This window comes from Camelus bactrianus, chromosome 6, assembly GCF_048773025.1.
Source record: "Camelus bactrianus isolate YW-2024 breed Bactrian camel chromosome 6, ASM4877302v1, whole genome shotgun sequence".
Taxonomy (NCBI): Eukaryota; Metazoa; Chordata; class Mammalia; order Artiodactyla; family Camelidae; genus Camelus; species Camelus bactrianus.
In genome coordinates, this window is record NC_133544.1 from 26,078,493 (window position 1) to 26,099,161 (window position 20,669).

General features: G+C 45.1%; 1 protein-coding gene across 2 annotated transcripts in view; it reads left to right on the plus strand.

Moving 5' to 3' along the window:
- ZFYVE1 (zinc finger FYVE-type containing 1) overlaps window positions 1-17,554 on the plus strand; it is a 42,353-nt gene extending 24,799 nt beyond the window's left edge. Inside the window, exons 5-12 of one of the 2 annotated variants that reach the window (XM_074365299.1) lie at window positions 8,598-8,704; window positions 10,740-10,848; window positions 11,396-11,493; window positions 11,578-11,695; window positions 12,685-12,855; window positions 13,597-13,777; window positions 14,316-14,429; window positions 15,547-15,887. In XM_074365299.1, the coding sequence (XP_074221400.1) occupies window positions 8,598-8,704; window positions 10,740-10,848; window positions 11,396-11,493; window positions 11,578-11,695; window positions 12,685-12,855; window positions 13,597-13,777; window positions 14,316-14,429; window positions 15,547-15,578 (930 nt within the window). In that variant the 3' untranslated portion in view covers window positions 15,579-15,887. The other variant, XM_074365298.1, reaches the window with a different exon arrangement.
- Window positions 17,555-20,669: the final 3,115 nt, after the last annotated feature.

Here is a 20,669-nt window from a genome sequence, read left to right on the forward strand (position 1 = left end):
AAGAAGGTTTTTTAGTGGGACACAATGTAAACAGTTTGTGATTCTGGGTAAATTGCATATGGGAGGGAGTTCCTTATACTGTTCTTGAAATTTTCTACGTTGGAAATTATATAAAAAGTTACCCCTCAAAAAAGGTTTATGTTTTTTGCATAGTGGTTGCTGTAGGCTGGATGTTTGTATCCTCCCAAAATTCTTAGGTTGAAATCCTAATGCCTAATGTGATGATATTAGGAGAGCCTTTAGGAGGTGATTGGCTCATGAGGATGGAGCCCTCATGAGTGAGATTACCGCCCTTATAAAAGGAGCCCCAGAGAGCTCCCCCGCTCCTTCTACCAAGTGAGGATACAGTGAGAAGGTACCACCTGTGAACCAGAAGGCGGGCCCTCACCAGAAGGCAGCCACGCTGGCACCCTGATCTTGGACTTCCAGCCTGCAGAACTGTGAGGAACAAGTTTCTGTTGCTTATAAGCTGTCCAGTCTGTGGTATTCTGTTACAGCAGCCTGAATGGACTATAAAAGCTTGGGCTCTGCAGTCAGACTGACTTCTGTTGGAATCCTGGTTCTGCCATTTAGCTGCTGCTTGTTCTTAGGAAATTTGTTCTTTCGTTCATTTATTCAACAAATGAATGAATGCGTCTCTGTGCCAGGTAGAGTTTGAAGTGCTGGAAGTACAGTGGCAAATAAGTCTTTGCCCTTATAGTGCTTCTTCAAGCCTTTCTCCTTGCCTGTGAAAGAGGGGCAGAAGTAGAATGTTCCTGACGAAGCTGAGGGGTTAAACAAGAACACATACTTTAAGAAACAAAGCACTGTGTATATAGTCAGTGTTCAGTAAGAGTTAACTGTTGTGAATAATATTAAGAAAAAACTATGAAAAGTGATTATAGTTGAATAATTCATGAAATACATATTTCTAATTAGAATTTGAGGTTAAAGTGTACTTAGATTTACTGGCCAGTGTCCTTTTTTTTTTTAAATTGAGTTATGGTCAGTTTACAATGTTGTGTCAATTTCTGGTGTACAGCACAATTTTTCAGTCATACATGAATATACATATATTCATTTTCATATTCTTTTTCGCCATGAACTAGTATAAGATCTTGAATATATTTCCTGCACTATACAGCATAAACTTGTTTATCTATTCTATATATACCTGTCAGGATCTACAAATCTTGAACTCCCAGTCTGTCCCTTCCCACCCATCTCCTCCCTGGCAACCACAAGTTTGTATTCTATGTCTGAGAGCTGTGAGTCTGGCCAGTGTCCTTGTCATGGCTCAAAGGTAGTCAGGTGGAAGATTTACACCCAGGTATGGCAAGCATTCTTAAAAGAGGCTGAATCCATGCTGTGTTACACACAGGGCTGTAAATCTGATCAGCATGAATATCAATGCCTAGGCCAGTGGCTGGGTTATAGAGCTCCTCAGGGTTTCTCAGAGCTAACCCAGCTTAATGTTTAAATAAGACCTTCAGGGACACCGAGTGCTGTAAGCAGTAATTAGTGCTCAGGGATTTTACCCTCAGGCAAGTCTTGGATGTCCTACTCCAAGCCAATTTGTTAGGCACTTTTGAGAAAAATAGTTATGCTGTTTTCTTATGAGGTGATATGATTCATGAAGCTTTCTGTGATTAAATTGAGCCTGGTCACGTGGAGTTTTGAGGATTCTTGGTAACTTCTGTCCTCAGAGTTTCATATGGACCCTGTATTTTCCATTCTCTGAGGTAGGGGCTGAGCTGTGGGCCCACCATTCTGTCAGCTGGAAGGAGTCGTCTGTTTACACGTGTGTTTTGGGCTCTCCCCAGGGAATTGTGGGGTTCTTGCAACTTACTTAAATCCTCGAAAAAATTGTTTTTGTCTTTTTCTGGTGGTTGTTTTGTTTTTAATCCTCTTCTGTAAATTAGAAGTTGTTAGTTTCCTGGTAATCATTCTAATACAAAGCTACCTGTAAGATCTGTATTAGGCAAATTGACCCAGAAGGGTTTTATTGCTGTTAAAATTCACTCGAACAGAAGTCCTCAGAGTTCATAGAAGTGTATAATATAGTGCCTGTTTATTTTTCTTCACCTATTTTTAAGAAAATTTTTAATTTTATTTCTTTTCTTTTTAATTGGAGGTACAGGGGATTGAACCCAGGACCTTATTCTGCATATTAGACATGTGCTCTACAGCTGAGCTATTTCCCTCTTCCCTCCACTTATTTTTTATTTTGTTTTATGTTGTTGTTGTTTTTTACAAGTAGCTTTGAATCCTTTTTGGAATAAAACAGTGGGGATTGTCCTAAACAGATAAATTATCAGTGCCAAAATAACTTGTTTGGCTTCCTGTTTCTTCCATTTTTTTTCTTTCTCTCTTGGAATTTATTTTTTACCTTTTCCAGTTCCTCATTAACTCACTGCGTAAACATTTCAAGAAGCTTCAGGATATATTCTAATATGATTTATATGATTTTGTTACCTATATGATTTTCTCCTTATTTTACATAAATATGCAGGAATATTGTTAGGAAAAAAAATATAAACCTTTTGGGAAAATGGAGAGACAAATCACTTAAGAAAGGCAATCAAAACTGTGATGCACAAATAAAGAAATCTCAACTCTCTAGTAATCAAAGAAAGGAAAATTAAAACCGCAACCATGCAAGGGCAAACGATGACAAGTTTGGCAATAAAATGTCAAAAAGCAACGTAAACTTTTACGAACTGCCAGTTGAAATTAAAATTAGTATAACCGCTTTGCAATGCAATTTAGAAATATCTAGTATAGATAAAGATGTGCATAATGTGCATTCTAGCCATATCATTTCTAGGAATTTGCATTAAAGAAACTTCCACAGGGACACAAAGAGACCTATCTCAGGATGTTAATAGCAGCATTCTTTGTAATAGCAGAAAAAAAGCAAATTAAGTGTGCAAAAAATAAATAAATTGGGTATTATATGATCCTTTGCTATTTATTTTAAAAAGAAAATTGGGGCGTGATGTATTTATGTGCATTTGTAAACCTTGCTTTTTTTTCTTTTTTAAAAAAATTTATTTATCATTGCATTATTTTATTTTGGCGGTGGTGGGGGAGGTAATTAGATTTATTTATTTTTAGAGGAGGTACTGGGGATTGAACTCAGGACCCTGTGCATGTTAAGCATGCACTCTACTGCTTGAGCTATACCCTCCCCTGCTTTTTTTAATGGAACATTGAAACCCAGTATTTTTTTCCATGCCATTAAATATTCTGTGAAAACATGTTTTTAAAACAGAGGTATTCTTTTCATTTATATGGATGGGTCATTTTTTATATTCAGTAATTTTGTTCTTATTTTAATAGTAGTTTCCATTATTCCTTATTATATTTTCTGTGTATTTAAAGATATTGTTCACATTCTGCCTACTTCCTTAGGATGAATTACAGCTCCCAGTACCGCTGCTGGCCATCCTTTCAGGAGTGTTTACTGTATACCATGTACTGTGCTCTGCACTGCACGTGTATTAATTCATCTAATCCTCATACAAGCTCTAAGGTAGAGAAACGGAGACACAGAGAGGTTAATTAATTTGCTTGGGATGACTTATCAAGTAAGTGGTGGACAATTTGAACCAGGTGGTCTGGCTCCCAAGTCTATGCTTTTAACCCTGTGCTATATTCCTAGTCTCAGGAGTTAACTCCACTTTTAAGATGGTCAGAAGTTGTGGCCATCTTTAAAGGTTCCTGATGCCTACTGCCAGCTACCTTTACAAAGGGCGTTCCTGTAAGTTGTATTTTGAGTGTTTGGCTACTGTAATTTAAACAGTTACTTTTTAAATTATAAAAGCAGTGTGTGCTCATGGTAAACAATTCAAATAGTATAGAAACATGTAAGGTGTAACTTAAGTCCCTTTCCTCTCCCTCTCTCACTATATAATAACTGCTAGTACTTTCTTGTATATGCTTTTAGAAATATTCAGTGCTATGTAAGTTCATACAGAAGTATGTTTATATCATCTCTATGGTTTTCTCCATAAATGAAGCAGATCATAGAAAAGTTAAGTCCTTTTTTCCTCCCCCATATTCTCTTTTCATTCTACAGATAACCATTAGTAATAGTTTCTTGGATATGCTTCTAGAAATGTACACACGTATATTTTTTTCCCCTCATAAATGGGATATCATTCATACTACTCTACAACTTCCTTTTTTCCACATTATCTTGCATCTTAGTTATCTTTCTGTATTAGCTCATAATACATACCTCATTCTTTTTAATGCCATTAGTATACTTTTAAAACTTATTAGTTGTCTTAATTTATGAGGTTCCACCTGGTTAGATTCAAAGGGAACCGAAGTGCTACTTTTCATGTTCATTATTGAACAGGAAATGTGATTGATTAATGAGAAAGATTGAGGAGTTTGTAGAGTGTGTGTGTGTGTGTGTGTGTGTATGTGAGAGAAAGAGAGGGAGAGAAAAAGAGAGAGAGGGAGAGGGAGGGAGGGATTGATTGAGATCGACCTGCTGTCAGTTTCTGCTCTGGTGGCTTGCCCGTATGTTTCCCGATTCATCCTGCCGACCTGATCACTCTTCCTGCCATTCAGCCACATTGTGGTCCAGGCCCCAGTCCCTTTTTCCCAGTTGGGTTATTTCCCACTTCTTGACCTCTCACTCCTTTGCTCAGTTTCCATGGTAGCAACAGCCCAGATATCTACCAGCAGAGCATATTCTCACTGGTGAAGTCAGCCTGTTTAAAGAAAAGAGATGCTCAGTCTCTACTGAATAAGGGAACTGAATATTGAATTAACTATTGTCTGTATTTACAGTTCTGTATAATTGAGAGAACCATTTTAAAGTTGAATTCATACAGGTTTTACGTAATACCTTCTTTAGCTTCTGATCTCTAAATGTAGAAACTCTGACTCTCCAATTCTGTCACATCAGGAAGCATCTATTAAGTGTTTATAAAGTTACTATAATTTGTTGGGGGGTGGCATCATGGATTACTTGAGTCTCCATTTTGAATCAGAAAGTACACTGCTAGCCCTTGATGACTGGGGCTAACCTTAAAACAGTTTCAATAGAAAGAGCCATTCTGTTGCCAAGGCAACTAAAGTTCAAAATCATCTGGTCTCCAGGTAGTCTTTTCCAGACTGGCCTCAAATGCTTCCCAAGCTTTTTCAGGAAAGGTCCTTCCCTGCCTCTTACAGCTTTGGGACCCCAGAAGGAGAGCCCAAGAAACCCTGGAATGATGTGAGGTTTGGAATTTTTGAAAGACAAAAGTATATCAGTTAGGTGGTAGTGTCCATGCTGGAAAGGAACAATCAGGTTATAAAGGAAGGGAGGCAGTATCTCCTTACTCTATGTAAAACACATGAGCATCAGATTTTTTTTTTTTTTTTTTAACAATTACTGTTCTGTTCCCATACTCTTGATTCCTGCAAGTCCTCCTGATGCTTGTCAACGTCTGATTCATTACTGACTGCCAGCTCTTCAGTGACTTGTGAGGGAAGTGAGATGCTTACTGTATTACCCAGCATTTGAGAGGATGGGTGACAGCATCTGCAAGTGATGAGGCGGTTGGTCTAGGAGTTCTCTTTCTGATGTCATAAGAAGTTCCTGTTGCCCTGGCTAATATAAGCCAGCAGTTAATTTGATGACGGAGGGTCTGTGGGGATCTGTCCCATGGGAATCAGGCTGTAGTCTGTTTCATGCTAAGCCTTGAGATACTTACAAATGCACCCATTTTTCTGAAGAACTTTCAGAGAAGTGCACCAGGCCACTTGGGTTTGGAACAGAAAAAACCTTGTGCTGTCACTGTTACTGGGCTGCAGTTTTGTATGTACTGGAGAGTGGCATGCCTCCTGAATTCAGCCCAGCTGTTGAATTCATGCTAAATTTGATGTATTTTTCCTAAGGAAAACTAGTCTTTAGGTTATCCTTTCAGTTACCTGTTTAAAAGGAAAAACTCTGGGGCTAAAAATGCTCTTCTTTGCATTTCCTTATACCTCTTCTGTAGCTTCTACATACCTTAGTTATGTCTTTCTTTTCTTTTCTTTTTTAATGGAGATACTGGGGATTGAACCCAGGACCTCATTCATGCTAAGCAAGTGCTCTACTACTGAGCTGTACCCCTCCCCCTTTTCTTTCTTATTTTAACACCTCATTAGATACATAAGCATCTTTTTGCAACTGAATATTCACCCACAAATGCAAGTAGCCCTGAAGACCAGTGAGCCATCATGGAAAGAGAAAAGTTCTTATATCCGCTGTGTTACCTGATTAGTGAGTGAGGGTATCTAAGGAAGAAAAGAAGAAAATTCCCAGCACAAAAAACAAAAATGATATTAATGATGGCCGCTAATGTTTCCTGAACTCTCAGTCTATGCCAGGTGCTCTACATGGGTAACTTCATTTGATCTGCACGGTGTAATCCATGAAGACCCCTAAGGGGAAGATATTGCTAATCCCCATTTGGTAGATAAGGAAATAGAGTCACAGAGCGCGAAGCTGCCAGCTACAAGCTGAAATGATTTTGGGGGCCTCATTTATGCAATTTTTCTTTAGTTTCATACTATATTCATTTTTTTTAATATAAAAATAACTTCCTTCCCAAACCTTTTAGTAAACTGATACATTGAATTAATGCTGTATTTTGCCACCAACTCCCCTCAGAGAGTTATGCACTCTCTGGGAACTACTGTTTGAGAACTATAGCCTTAAGAATTATCAGTAATTTGGCCAATTAGGGAGTAGTTAGCCTTATATTTGAGAAGGCCTGTGGGCCTGGGATGCAGCCTGGCGTGGAGGTAGAGCCAAGGTGAGGAGGGGAGTGCAGGGGTTGGTGTGTGCATGGGGGCTGGTGCTGGGGGACTTCACTCCAGAGGGCATAGTTAAATACCTGTTAGGACCTTTGCTAGGAGTTAGAGGAGGATATAAATGTAGGAAATGTCTTTCACAGTGTTTATGAACTAGTCTGGGAGGTAAAATACATACAGTAGGCTCATAGCTTTGCCTCATCGCCTAATCTCTCATTACCTGGTTCAGATGTTGAGGACAACAGGTATTCAGAGAAGGCAAAGCCCGGTTTTCTACAGTGGTTGGGAAGAGCTGAGACCAGACAATCCCTGAAGGATGGGTCACATTCAGAAGCAGGAGAGAGGAGGATGGTGTAGGCGCGTTTGTAATTCTACTTGCCTGGCTTCTCGTTTATGCTCATTTGTATTCTCTTTCAAAATCTCAGTTTTCCCTAAGTTACACTTTACAAAATTATGCCCACGAGAATAGAAAGTATATATATTATTGTTAGACCGTTTTTTGGGGTCTAAGTCAAGGGTTGCCACTTGGTTGGCCATCGCTGGCAGATGGTACTATGTGGGCCTCCGCATTATCCTTCAAATCCAGAAGCTGCATTTGAATGCACGTGAGTGGGTCCCACTCCCTTAGTTTGATACTTGCTTTGCCACTACTCTTGTCTTACACCTGACCTGACTCAACATTGGTAGCACGTGCCCTTGTAAACACTCACGTTTACAACTCAGGGTATTAGACGTCATTAAAAAGAGAAAAGGAGTTTTAATAAATAAGTTCTGATTAAACGAAATTCCCTTTAGAGCTTGAGAACCTTAGTTTAAGACCTAATCTATCCTTTTCCCAAATCTCATCTTAAAATTTCTTTGGCTTTCTACTAAAGGAAATAACCTCTTGTCCTTTTGTTTTAGGCTACTATTCCTTCTTTTCCCCTGCATAGTGCCTGGCTGCCTCAGACTGAGAGATTGAGGGCTAGAAGCTTGGAACTTTTGAGCATTTAATAACTTTTAAAGCCTGGAAGCCCATTTCTGTTTAATTTGTATAACTTTTCCCATCTGCATATAACTAAGGGCCTGGAGGGAAAAATTTCAGCCTGAAGAATACTTTCAATATAAAGTATTGAGCAAAAAACAGAAGATTAGAAATGGAAGCTGCCTTTAAACATAAAAATTTCCGTTTGTTTCTGCAAATACTTTAATCTTTCTTCTTAGCATTTATTTTGGCCACTTGCTGTCTTTTAGGTTACTGTAGTTGATAAAAGGCTGCCAAAAACTATAGTAATTCCTCCATGTTTTTTGGCTGATAACCCTTTTTCTGCATTGAGAGAGTTTTGTGGCCTAGTAAATAAACTCCGAGTGCCTGTGGTTAGAACTGGTGGAGACACCCAGGAAACTCCCAGCTCACTTCTCAGTTTGGCCTTACTCTGACTCAAAAACGAGCCACCTTCTTGAGTGTCGGGTTCTTGGTCTCAGCTTCACAAAGATGAATGGGGATTAGTCAATATCTGGTGGTTTTGAATGAAAGACAGGGTGTTGAGGTGATTATAACTTCCAGGATAACTAGGAGAGAATGGTAAGTTTGTTTGCTTATTACGTCTGACCTCTTGGGAAATGGGCTGGTTCTTTCTGAGGTTTCCTGTGGTGAGGATTGGTGCAAGTTGGGCCGGGAAGGTTGAGGGTAGGAGCAGAAGTCACTGGGCTCCCTCTTCTAGCTGTGGAGCCTGCGAGAAATAAGCCAGCAGCAAGGGCATCTTCAAAAGGCCAGCAGGGAGGGCCAAAGCCAGGGCTCTCTGCGGAGTCGCTTCACTGTCATCTTCCCTCCTCTGCAGGCGCTGAGCGACCGCTTCAGTGGTGAGATCCCTGATGACCAGATGGCGCACAGCTCCTTTTTTCCAGATGAGTACTTCACCTGCTCCTCCTTGTGCCTCAGCTGTGGGTAAGTGAGGCCAGCTGTCTCCCCACCTTGGGAAAAGGCACTTAGAACCATGCTGAGCAGACTCCAGTGTGCATGCGGATCACATGGGGTCTGGTTAAATTAGATTGTGATTTAAGGATCGGGTAGGGCCTGAGATGGTGTATTTCCAACAAATTCCCAGTGATCCTGATTGGAGGTTGCTGGGGATTCCAAGGCATACGGTTATGAAGGATCTCTTGAAGGTTACAACCTAGTTTACATGTGAAATTGACTGGCTTCTGGTTTGGGTAGTTTTTACCGCAGAAAATGTTAGGTTGCCTGTTTCTCTATGTTTCTCCTACCAGAGCTTTCTAGTTGTTGTCTATTCAGCTAATATTTGATAGCCCAGTGTGTGCAAAGCACTGGGGTGGTTATCAATCCTAGCTGATTCCTTTTACCATGAGGGCAAATGCTTGGAGCACATTAGAATTATCCAGGGAGTTTCACAATTATCAAGGCCTGGGCCTCACCACCAAGGATCCTTATTTAACAGATCTGGGGTGGGGCCTCACCACTGGTATACTTCAAAGGCTCATCAGGCAATTCTAATATGTAGCCTGAATCAAGTTAGGGCAGTGTTCTCAAACTTTAATCTGTGCGTGCACCACCTTGGGATTTTGTTAAATGCAGATACTGAATCAGCAGGTCTGGGTGAGATTCTGCATTTCTTTTTTTATTTTTTAAACATTTTTTTATTGAGTTATAGTCATTTTACAATGTTGTGAGATTCTGCATTTCTGACAAGCTCCCAGGTGATGCCTGTGCTGTTGGTCCATGGATCACACTTTGTTATAGGGGGAACAGAGCGATGATTCTCAAATTTTAGCATGCATCAGAAAATCCTGAAGGACATGTTAAAACAGATAGTTGGGCCTAGCATCCCCAGCTTCTGGTTCAGTAGTTCCAGTTTAGGGCCTGAGAGTTTGCATTTCTGGTAAGTTCCCAGGCAATACTGATTTTGCTGGATAGGGACACACTTTGAGGCTCACTAGATTAATTTGATCTGTTGATGGCTATTAAATCACAGTCAGTGACTTGTCTGATGGAGCTCAGGAGATTTAAATGCAGTGTGCCAGCGTCAGATTGCAGGCTGTCTTGTAGTCACTCCCCAACCCATCTACCTGTTTCGCCAGTGAATTGTCTTTGCTCACATCAGAACTCTGCTCCTGTCCTCCACATTTGCCCATGTAGAGGAGACCTGAGCCTTTTCTGTTATGAGTGGCTTTTCTGCATTGAACCTTGTGGGCCACCACCTTGGAATTTGGAAAAAGGATTTGGCTCTTGGTTTATACAGTCTGAGCAAGGAGAACTAAGGATTATCTTGGAGAGGAAAGAGGGATGTTAGTTGCCAGTGTGACTTACCTTCCTTTGGCCTGCCCCACGAGCCCAGCATGAGAGGCTTAGGCTCTGTTGGATCATCGGTTTTCCATTCTAACTGAGCCTCACCAGGTTTCCAGAACTTTCCCTTCTATCATAGTGAAATTCTAATGTTCCAATCTCTGTTTTTGCACTGTCAGGATGGCAGAGCTCACTGTTCATTTGGAAGGTTTTCTGGTTCAGCTTAAGCCTCCTCTTAATGCATTGCCAAATTTTGAGGGTTGGTTTTTGTTTTGCATCTTGGCAGCCTGTTCGGGTTAAACTTCCCATTTTGTGCTGTTTGGATTTCTGAGTTCTCTGAGGGCCATTCAGGTTTTGTCTCTTGTCAAGGTAGTGTCTTCTGGCTCCTCCATTCCTACGGAGGGGCCAAGTGGTTTTCCAAGAAGGGATTCCTCCTCTTGCCCTGTCTCCTCGTTCAAGGGTAACAGTTGCTTTACCTGTGTAGTGCTGTTGACTGCAAGTATAAGAGAGGCATGTAGGTTTCTGAAACAAACTGCCCTCTCTCTGCTCAGTATTCAGGGCCCAGTTAGTAACGGAGGTCTGGTTTTGGCCCTGCATCTGGCTCAGGGTCAGACTCTTCTGTGTAAGTGGCACTGGGTCCTTTTAGCTGCCTCATTGTCAGCTTTTGGGCTTCCCTTAGAGCTGGATGTAAGAACAGCATGAATCACGGGAAAGAAGGAGTACCTCATGAAGCCAAGAGCCGCTGCAGATACTCCCACCAGTATGACAACCGCGTTTATACCTGCAAGGTGAGTCCGCCCCGCTTCTCCAGCAGCTGGCTTGCTGGTCACACTCTCCTTTTGGAAAGACTGGCTTGGGACCACGCTTTGCTGCATCCCAAAGTATTTGAAATCAAATTGAGTATCTCTGGAATTTCTCTCCAGCTCTGCCCAAAAGAACTCATACATGTCTGTTGCCAGGGCCCCTTGGTTTATTCTTTTAAACTTATGTTCCCCTTACTCTATTGAGCTTGTATACAAGGGTCATTGACATTGACTATTCATTCTTGAGAGCAGAAATGCTCCTCAGGAACCCAGTTTTGATGGATTTCTCCTGTCTGTGACAGGGATAGAATTTATAGCTCAGTTTTGGGGCCCAGGATGGGTGTACATTAAGCTTCTAATCATCCAGGGTGCTGACTTCTTTAGAGAAATAAACTTTCTACTGATGTGCTAAACTCGGGTCTGTAAACCCTCAGCTGGTGTGGTCTGCGGGGAGTGGGCCTAGACAGGGATGTGGAGAGGCCAGGGCGCCTGGTGTTCGGAGAAGCAGCTGGCAGACTGCTCCATGTTTCAGGCCTGCTATGAGAGAGGCAATGAAGTCAGCGTGGTGCCCAAGACGGCTGCTTCCACCGACTCCCCCTGGATGGGTCTTGCAAAATATGCCTGGTCTGGGTGAGTTCCAAGGACTGGTTGTTCGGTGTGTTTGTCTCCCCAGGCACCTGGTGGGGTTACAGCATCTATTTGTCTTCCTTGTAGGTATGTAATTGAATGTCCCAACTGCGGTGTGGTCTACCGTAGCCGGCAGTACTGGTTTGGGAACCAAGATCCCGTGGATACGGTGGTGCGGACAGAGATTGTGCACGTGTGGCCTGGAGTAAGAGCTGTTCTGTTTTTCTTCTTTCTCTTGTTCAGTTGTTCCTGTATGTGGAAAAGTGGGACTTGTTTACAGTTTAGCTTAACCATGAATTTCAGTATATTGGTGGTTTAGGAAGGCATGATCTGGAGAGCCTTTCTTGCTCTTTATCTTCACTCTTTATCTTTCTTGCATAAATATTAGAAGCACAGCTTTAAATAAAATAAACTAAAAATTGATCTATAGTTACACTGCCTTAGCAAATAAAACTTGACTTTTTCATCTTCTCCTCACTCATTTTCCATACGCATGTGTTTGTATAGATACAGTTATAACTATGTGCCACTTAACTGCATTTTTCTCATACCACAGTTTTGTTTCCACATTGCTTTCACTTTTCCTAATTCTTATTTGTAATCACTGTAATATTCTGTCTCATGTTATAGTTTGATTCCCTAGCCCCTTTTTTTTTAAACATTCATGCTGTTTATAATTTTTTTTTTAAATTTTCAAAGAAATTGCTGTAGTGACTATCTTCATGTATGAAAGCCTTTTCTTTGTTTTGGAGTATATTCTTCTTGATGTATAGTCTAAGAAGTGGAATTACTATAGACCTTTATTATTTTTAAATTTGATTTTTGAATTCAAGATGTTGGAAAAACTAATCTGTTTATGAGGCAGTGATACAGTGCTTTCATTCTGCATTAAACCACAGTTCACACTTGGAATTACCCATAAATCACAACACATCCAAAACCTTTCTCCCTTTATGGAAAAAAGATAAGTGACTTTCTCTAGGGGACTTATTTTCCTTGGTGTTCCCCTTCCTGGGTGATTCCTAAAGGTATCGGGCAGCCTGACAGGCTTCCTGGTCTGTCTGCATTCTTCTGTGCTGGGGAAATTTGTAGCTCTGAGTTGGCCATGATGAGTGTACAACTCACCCGAGACCCCTCTCCTTCCTTTCACTCCCTTTGCTCAGAGCATGATGGGAGCCTGCATTTTCATTTCAGACCGATGGATTTCTCAAGGACAACAACAATGCTGCCCAGCGCCTCTTGGACGGGATGAACTTCATGGCTCAGTCGGTATCTGAATTTAGCCTTGGGCCCACCAAAGCTGTGACGTCCTGGCTGACAGACCAGATCGCCCCTGCCTACTGGAGGCCCAACTCCCAGATCCTGGTATGGTGTGACGGGGTGCCCTGCATCCCTGGCACGGCCCCTTTGCTCTTGCTGCTTCGCCCTCTCCTAAGCTTGTGCTGTGAGGGGGGCTCGGAATTTCTCTCCCAGTCAGATTAGCTCCCAGAGTATTGGAAAGGGTGAGCTACACTGAGGCAGCCAGTGTCCTCTGTGCTCACTGATTTCCCTTTGTGTTACTACACAAGTGTTTTCATTGTGGTGATTTTAGTTTCCCTCCCGGCAAGGGCCAGTTATTATTGGTCAGATGTCTGAGGTCATACATGCAAAATCTGGACAAAAAGTGGCCTTTAGAGGTCATTAGGGTCATCTTCAGCTTACTCATAGCATGCACAGCAAGGGAGCACCCAGCTTTGACCCAAACACTTGTGACAGGAAACTCGTTCCTCATCACCCCCACAGAGGTTCTTTTGGGAAGCTGTGAAAGAAAATGAATTCTCATTGCTCTTTTGGCTGGAATTAGCATAGTCCCTTCTGAGAACGCTGTGACTCAGCCAGATGAGTCTGAGGTACCTTTCCAGGCACTTCCTGAAAGACAATGTTAATGACAGTTGTGCTTCAGGAGGGGCATTCTGTGTGGCTGGAGGCCTTAGGTTCCCTCTGTTGGGCCCTCCAGGGTCCTGCCATTGTGAGATGCTTCTGTGGGCCTCCCCTGGTCTTGCTGACTATCTCAGCTGAGCAGACGTGAATGATACCTGCCTCTCTGTTATTTTGGGCTTGGAACAGAGCTGCAACAAGTGCGCTACATCCTTTAAAGACAACGACACGAAGCATCACTGCCGGGCCTGTGGGGAGGGCTTCTGTGACAGCTGTTCGTCCAAGACCCGGCCAGTGCCTGAGCGGGGCTGGGGCCCTGCACCCGTGCGGGTGTGTGACAACTGCTATGAAGCCAGGAATATCCAGTTAGGTAACGTGGGGCCCGGGAGCTGCACGGGTGGAGGGGGATCCTCTCTCCGTGGCATTGGGTGTTGGGAACGGGACTCCCCCCCTGTCCAGCCCTGTCCCTCCCCGCATCAGTCTTCTGAGAGCAGTTGCTCCCCGGGTTTTGACCAGTCTTCCTCTAAGTTCCTTGTTAACAGAGTCCCGGGGATGCTGTTCCTTGGCAGGAGCAGGGTGTGGGGGTGGTTAAACCCGTCCTGTGTTTACCACAGACTTAGACTGCATCTTCTCCCTGGAGGAGGTTCTAGGTCACAGTCCTAGAACATTTCTGGCTCACTTTGAAGGAATGATATAAAGTAGCCCCAGAGGGTTGAAGTAAAGGACTAACGGATGTCACTGGTTGCGGTGTCTGGACTGACCCCCCACAGCCCAGACCCTCGCCATCACTGCAAAACAGCACAGTGGTACCCTGGGAGAAGCGTCCAGAATGCTCTGCTGCTGCCCCCGAGCTTCCCATCTGGGAAATGACTGAGAGGAGATGGCTGTTCCTTTCTCCTTGTCTGCAGATGTTACTGAGGCCCAGGCGGACGATGAAGGTGGGACGCTGATTGCTCGGAAGGTGGGCGAGGCCGTGCAGAACACTTTGGGAGCCGTGGTGACAGCCATTGACATACCACTAGGTGGGCCTGGCCTGGCAGTGCTTCATTTGGGTGTGGTGTGTGTGGGTTGAGGGCTTTCACAGGGCCCTGGGCTGTCATTTTGTCAAAGGCTTGCTGACCTAGGTTGAGTTGGGCAGCAAGGAGGTGACTGAAAGTTTACATTTGTCGGCTGCTTCTGCTAATACCTTCGTGGTTTCATGTCTATTCCTGGGGGCCATCCTTTGATACCATCTACTGCTGCATAACAAGCTGCCTGCAAATGTAAAGGCTTAAAACAACCCCTCATTTTATCATGTGTCACGGGAAGGGTAATTGTTCTGCTTCAGGAGGCGCTGCCTGGAGTCACTGCCTGATTTTCCATCAGGGCAGCTGGACTGGTCTCACTGTCATGCTGGTTGCCTTGGCAGGGTGCCTGGAAGGCTGGGCCCAGTGGGGACCCTCCCCTCCTCACCCACTGTATTCTCCAGGCCCCTCCACGTGGTTTTCCAGCATTAGGGGGCTTCTTACATGGTGGCTCAGGGCTTTCGGAGACGGGCCTTGGCCTGGAAACTAGCTCTCGTACCTCAGCCTCCGACAGTCACGGAGTCTGCGTAGGTTCAACAGAGAGGCAGGTATCAAAGACTTTGTGGCTGTCTTTACTCTGCCATACCTGCCAAGCTCTTACTCATTTAGGATTTAAGAGAGCTGCCCCCCTCTGGTTGTGAGGGGTACTTGTAACCAGGATGGGAAGAGGGAGAGGGGAGACCCCACAGCGTGCGGAGGGCTTAGGCAGTGTTGGCCAGGCCCAGGGTATTTCAGCCCGTTGTCGGGGAGAGACCAAGGGCTTCTGGGTGGCTGTGATGAAAACTGCTTGGATCATCACTGTAGCTCACAGAATGAGCTGATGATGAGCTTTTGACTCTAGAGTGCAGGGATAGGTGGATTCGCCCAGGTTTGATGCCCAGGGGTAACTGGGAGAGGCAGGAGTCCTGCCAGTGCTGCTCACGGGTGCTCACCTGCTGGGCACTCGCTGGCTGTCAGATCCCAGTGTGTCAGACACATTACTTCTTGTAATCCTGTAACCTCTTTTGAAGGTGGGTTGTTAAAGATGAGTAAACCAAGGCCCGGAGAAGTTAAGGAACCTCTCTTAATCCCGTAGCTACTAACTCAAGCTCAGTGGAACTGGGATGAAGATAAGTCCTGACTCCGGAGACCAGACATCTTTGTCGTTACTCCAGTGGTTTTAATCCAGCTGCCCTTCAGGATCACCTGGAGAGCTTCATATACAAATGTCAGTGCCTAGGCCCCAGCCCCAGAGGCCCTGACCTGGGCGGAAGGGCTGAAGGTCAGGCGTCTGCACGTTTAAAAGCTCCATAGGGGATTCTGTGTGCAGTTAGACTGGGAGCCAATGAACGAAGTGTCCGAGGATGGCTTCTTGCCTGGTGGGACTCGGGGTGTTGGGTTCCGCATGTCCCCCCCGCCATCGTGGTTCCTTCCCTGCTGCAGGTCTGGTGAAGGACGCAGCCAGGCCGGCGTACTGGGTACCTGACCACGAGATCCTGCACTGTCACAACTGCCGGAAGGAGTTCAGCGTCAAGCTTTCCAAGCACCACTGCCGGGCCTGCGGGCAGGGCTTCTGTGACGAGTGTTCCCATGACCGCCGGGCTGTCCCCTCTCGAGGCTGGGACCATCCTGTCCGAGTCTGCTTTAACTGCAATAAAAAGCCTGGTGACCTTTAACCCCAGCTCCCTCTCCGAGTCCTTCACAATTCCTTAGGTTCTCAGGGTTAGAAACAGAAGTCTTGTTGAGGTAGGCCCTCCTCCTGGTCACCTTTTGTGGTATGTGTCCTCCCTCATCTTGAGGCCACTTTCCCACAGTGTGGGGTGGGCAGGTGGCGAGCTGGGGTGAGCCTGGCGGCAGGCCCAAAGGTGTGAACCCCTCAGGGCAGGGGACCGAGCAGCTTATATTATAGCAAAGGGGAATGAACCCGAATCCGTTGCATTTTATGTCAGTTAAAAATAATACATATATATATACATATACCTGTATAGACATATAAAAGGAACGTGGCGTGTATTCAGGCTGCTGCTGGCTGCAGAGACTTGCAGTCTGTCCCCAGCACAGGGGTAAGGTGGCAGTGGCAGCAGGTCTTCCCCACAAAACCGAGCCAGGTCCAGAGCCACTGTGTGTTGCTAGTCAGTCACCTTTTGCTGCTTCTCTCCGAGCCTTTGAAGCCTTCGTGCCCCTCAGCTGCCGGGGGAAGGGAGCTTGCCAGGTACTTCTTGCTTGGAACAGCCTGCAGGGGATCTCCCTGGGCCCTCCAGAGGCGGATCCCAATTCTTGGCCTAAGCCTGTTTCAGTCAGCAACCCCTCAGCCTAGTGTGCAGGTCACAGGTGGGTGGAGGGTGAGAGGTAGGGTCCTCGGCCCCGAGAGTCCAGGAGCAGGTGACGTGACATCCTGTTCCTGGGGAGATCACGGGAGACAGGCCTTCCCCAGCAGTGTTTCTTGCTTGTTGATGCTTCTGTCTGTGCGACCACTTGGCTTTCCCTGCCCTGACGTAGAGCACCCGCTTCTCTCCCTTTCCAGCCCCCTAGAGCCCACCATCCACTGAGTGTTGCACTAGGATTTTTGCTTATTTCAAAGTGTCTTAATTCTTTGTTCCCAGACACATGGCCCCTCTAGCCATTGGAGGGGTGATCATGAGAAATCTTCCAGGGAAACAGAGCACAGAATGGACTGTTAGCTGTTTGGTTTTTTAAATAGTATATATAAATATTTCAGCAGATCATTAAGAAAAAATTCTCTCTCTGGTCGTGGCAAGAGAAGTCAAATGAACTTTTCTCAGCAAGAGCTGGGACATCCGTATCTATCGTGACTGGAAGGACTGTTGTGCTGAAGTCTTGAGAGCATGGTGGAGTTTATCTTCAGTGGCCAAAAACGAAGAATTAAAAGCAACATCGTTCTTGGTTGACTGGTGGGTGGGCCGAGCTTCAGGGAGGTATGTGGCGGTCATTTTTGATGTGAGTGTCACTGTGACATGAGCCCTGGAATGTGTCGGTCCTCTGCAGACCTGTTCCCTTCCTGCCTCCCATGGCCCAGTGGCTGAGGCCCTGCCCTAGTACCGTGTATTATCAAACGCGCCGTCATAAAGGAATCTTCTGCGGAATGTGGACTTGCTGCCTTTTTCCTCCATCAGCACATCTTGCTGCCTCTTTCTAATTGATGGGAAAGTAGCTGGTGGCTCTCAGAGCAAAAGCCAAGTGAGAGACGGTAATATTTTAACTGTAAACACCTCAATCCCCTGGGGACCTCTCTCACAGAAGAGACTAGGTGTCACTAGTGACCTCTGGAAACACTGGGGAGAAATTGTTTTCCACCTTTGCCCCTGTCACTCGCTCTTTGCTCCTCTGCCCTGCCTGGTCTGTCCACCTCCTGTTGAACAGCCCCCGCTCTCCACTGTCTGCTCTTTGTCACTGTCCCCTCCCTTCTGTGCCCCATCTTTTCTCCCATCTTTCTCTTTCCTGCTCCTGTTCCTCTTGTCCTTCTCTTCTATTTTCTGGGCAAGGGGGGCAAGGTGGGGAGGGTCTGGGGAGGCGGGATGTGTACAGGGTGGCCTGGCTGCTGGTCCTGTTGTCCGGGGGCATTTGAGTTGGCCTGACCACATAGGAATGATGCAGAAAAGCTTTCTGAACTCTCCCCCTTACGCTGGTCAGACCAGTAGAGAGAAGGGGAGGTAGCCCAGTGTCAGAGCCGTTGGCAGTTCCTTTCTTGCCCGCACATCCAGTGTCCTCCCTGCTCTTGCAGCAGCTTTTATTTAAATGAAGCCAGGAGTGCAGGTGCGTGGGTGATAGGAACAAGCAGGGAGATGTGTCCAGAAGTCACCTGCAGGAGACAGAAGTGGCTGGTCTTGAGGAAAGAAGAAAGGAAAATTACGTTGAAGAGATGTTAACCTTCCAGAGGTTAAGTAAAAATAAAGTGAAAAAAAGGTTGTTTCCTTCCAGAGGAAAAGCAGAAATTCCATTCCGTCAAACACAAGGGGCCTAATACATTCTTGGACTTGAGCCGGAGACCCTGCCGGCTCTGCCACTCACTAGTAGATGACCTTGGGCAAATTGCTTTCTTTTCAGTTTTTTTCTTCAGTATATTGGAGTGACCTTCACCTACTTCATAGGGTCCTAAGAATGATAAGGAAGTAATGATGGCAGAAATTGTTCATTCAGTGTACTGTGTCTGGCTGTGGCAAGTGCTGGAGGTTTCTGTGAAGCTGAGACTTAATAGCTGGCCTTTTATAGATGAAGCCGAGTGGAGGACAGCTGGAGCAGAGGCCCAGATGAGGGAGGGACTGGAAGCATGTCCTGAGAGCACCAGGTGGGAGGTGGAGCAGGGGTAACAAGGTGAAGCACATGGGGTCAAATCTCAGGAGGCCGCACCTTCTATTCTGAGGCCCAAGAAGCCACTAAATGCAGGGATCTTTTGGGACGGTCACTCCTGTGGCAGTGGCCTGGGGAGGAAGACTTAAAAAAGTGGGCCCAGGGGTTTTTACCAACACCTACTAATGGAGAAATAGAGGAAGAGACTGAGTTCATCCTGCAGTTGTTTTCGGAGCTGGTTGTGTGGAAGATTTAGACCAGGACAGAACAAGGGCTGACAGGTAACTGGGGCTAACTTGGTTTCAAAGGACACTTCCGGGTCCCCTTGCTTCGGGACCAGAAGGCAGCCGCCAGTGCTTTCCAGAGCAGGCGGGGCCAGCTGGATCCTAGGGTGGCTGCAGAGGAGGATGGAGCGTGAGGCAGGTGTTTATCCGTGGGCATTTCTGGTAACCAGTTTGTGCCACTGCTGTCCTCTGTTTAGAAGGCTACAAGCAAGCAAACGGCAAAGGGTTTATTTGAGCTCAGTGCTGCTTTCACCATTGCCTGTTCATTCTCTACCTTTCACTGTCACCTGGGGGAAGGGCAAAATGCCCTAATAGACTTGCAAGTGAAAAACGCTTCCAGACTGTGTAACATACTAATTTTCAGGACACTCTAACAAGCAAACATACCAGACAAACAAACACACCAAAGTGCTTAATCAACTTCTCAGCTAAATTTAACCACTTTTCACACAGCCTAGAGAATGTGACCTCTTCTGGTTCCAAGTCCCAACTCTCCACTTAACAGGTCTGTGATGGAAGGCAAATCATTCAATTTCTCTGTGCCCAGAAAATGATGCTAATAATTTTAGTATTACTACTACTGTCGTACCTCCTTCACAGGTTGTTATAAGGGTCAAATCAGGTAAGATGGGGGCAAGTTATTTATAAAACATAAGGCGCTAAAAATACGTTATTAACATTCAGCTCATCCATCAGACGATCAATCTCATACTCTCCTGTTTTTTTGGATTTCGTTCTCTGTACATTAAGTTGTAGGAGGGTTCTGACAGGACAGATATGTAACACTCAAGGGGGTAACTGAAGAGAGTTTAATTGGTGAAGCATCCCGGGCTAGCAACACTGAGGTAGTTATCTCGCTATAGGTCTGAAGGGACAAATGGAGAGTTGTTGGAAACAGAGAGCTGTGTTCCCACGGAGGAAGAGAGCCTCAGCCCAGCAGGAGGGGAGCCTGGGAACTAACAATCCCACCTCACTCTCCTGCCCTCTGCTTTCCTGCTGCTTCATCCCACTGGCTGAACCTGATGTCCACAGAGGCCAGCCTCTTGGGCATGGAGTGGATCTGCAGGGGCAAGTGGAAGCTCTCCAGCAGAGCCACTGAAGCTGGTCTCAGTCTCTGCCCTTTTGCCCTAAGATTTGAGATGTTACTGTAGCTGGCCTGCTGCTACAGCAGCCAAGCATCATGATCTTCTAAGTTATTAACAAAAGCAACACACCATGCCCTGGTTCTTTCTAGTTTATTGTTTGGTAGAAACACTGGCTCTTTAACACTTTGTATAAACATCTCACAAACTGCTTCTCCTAGATGACAAAAAGTCAAAAGCCAGTTTTTTTTTTTTTTTTTTTTTTTTGAGATGGGGCCCCCTGAACCTGACACTGAAGTCACCATGATAGAAACAGGAGCTGCTGTACCTAACATTCTGGAAGGTGCCTCAACGAAGGCATGGTAAGGCCTGTTTAAAACCTCTAACATCTAAAAAGAACCATCTTTCTTTCCAATGCCTATGAATGGTAATAAAGGAGAATCCCAGACATCTGATACTAATATAGAGTGAGTTTGAAAAGGCTGCTTTCATGATTTCCAACTCTAGCCTTAAATCTTTCTCTAGATTCTCAGAGAAATGACTTC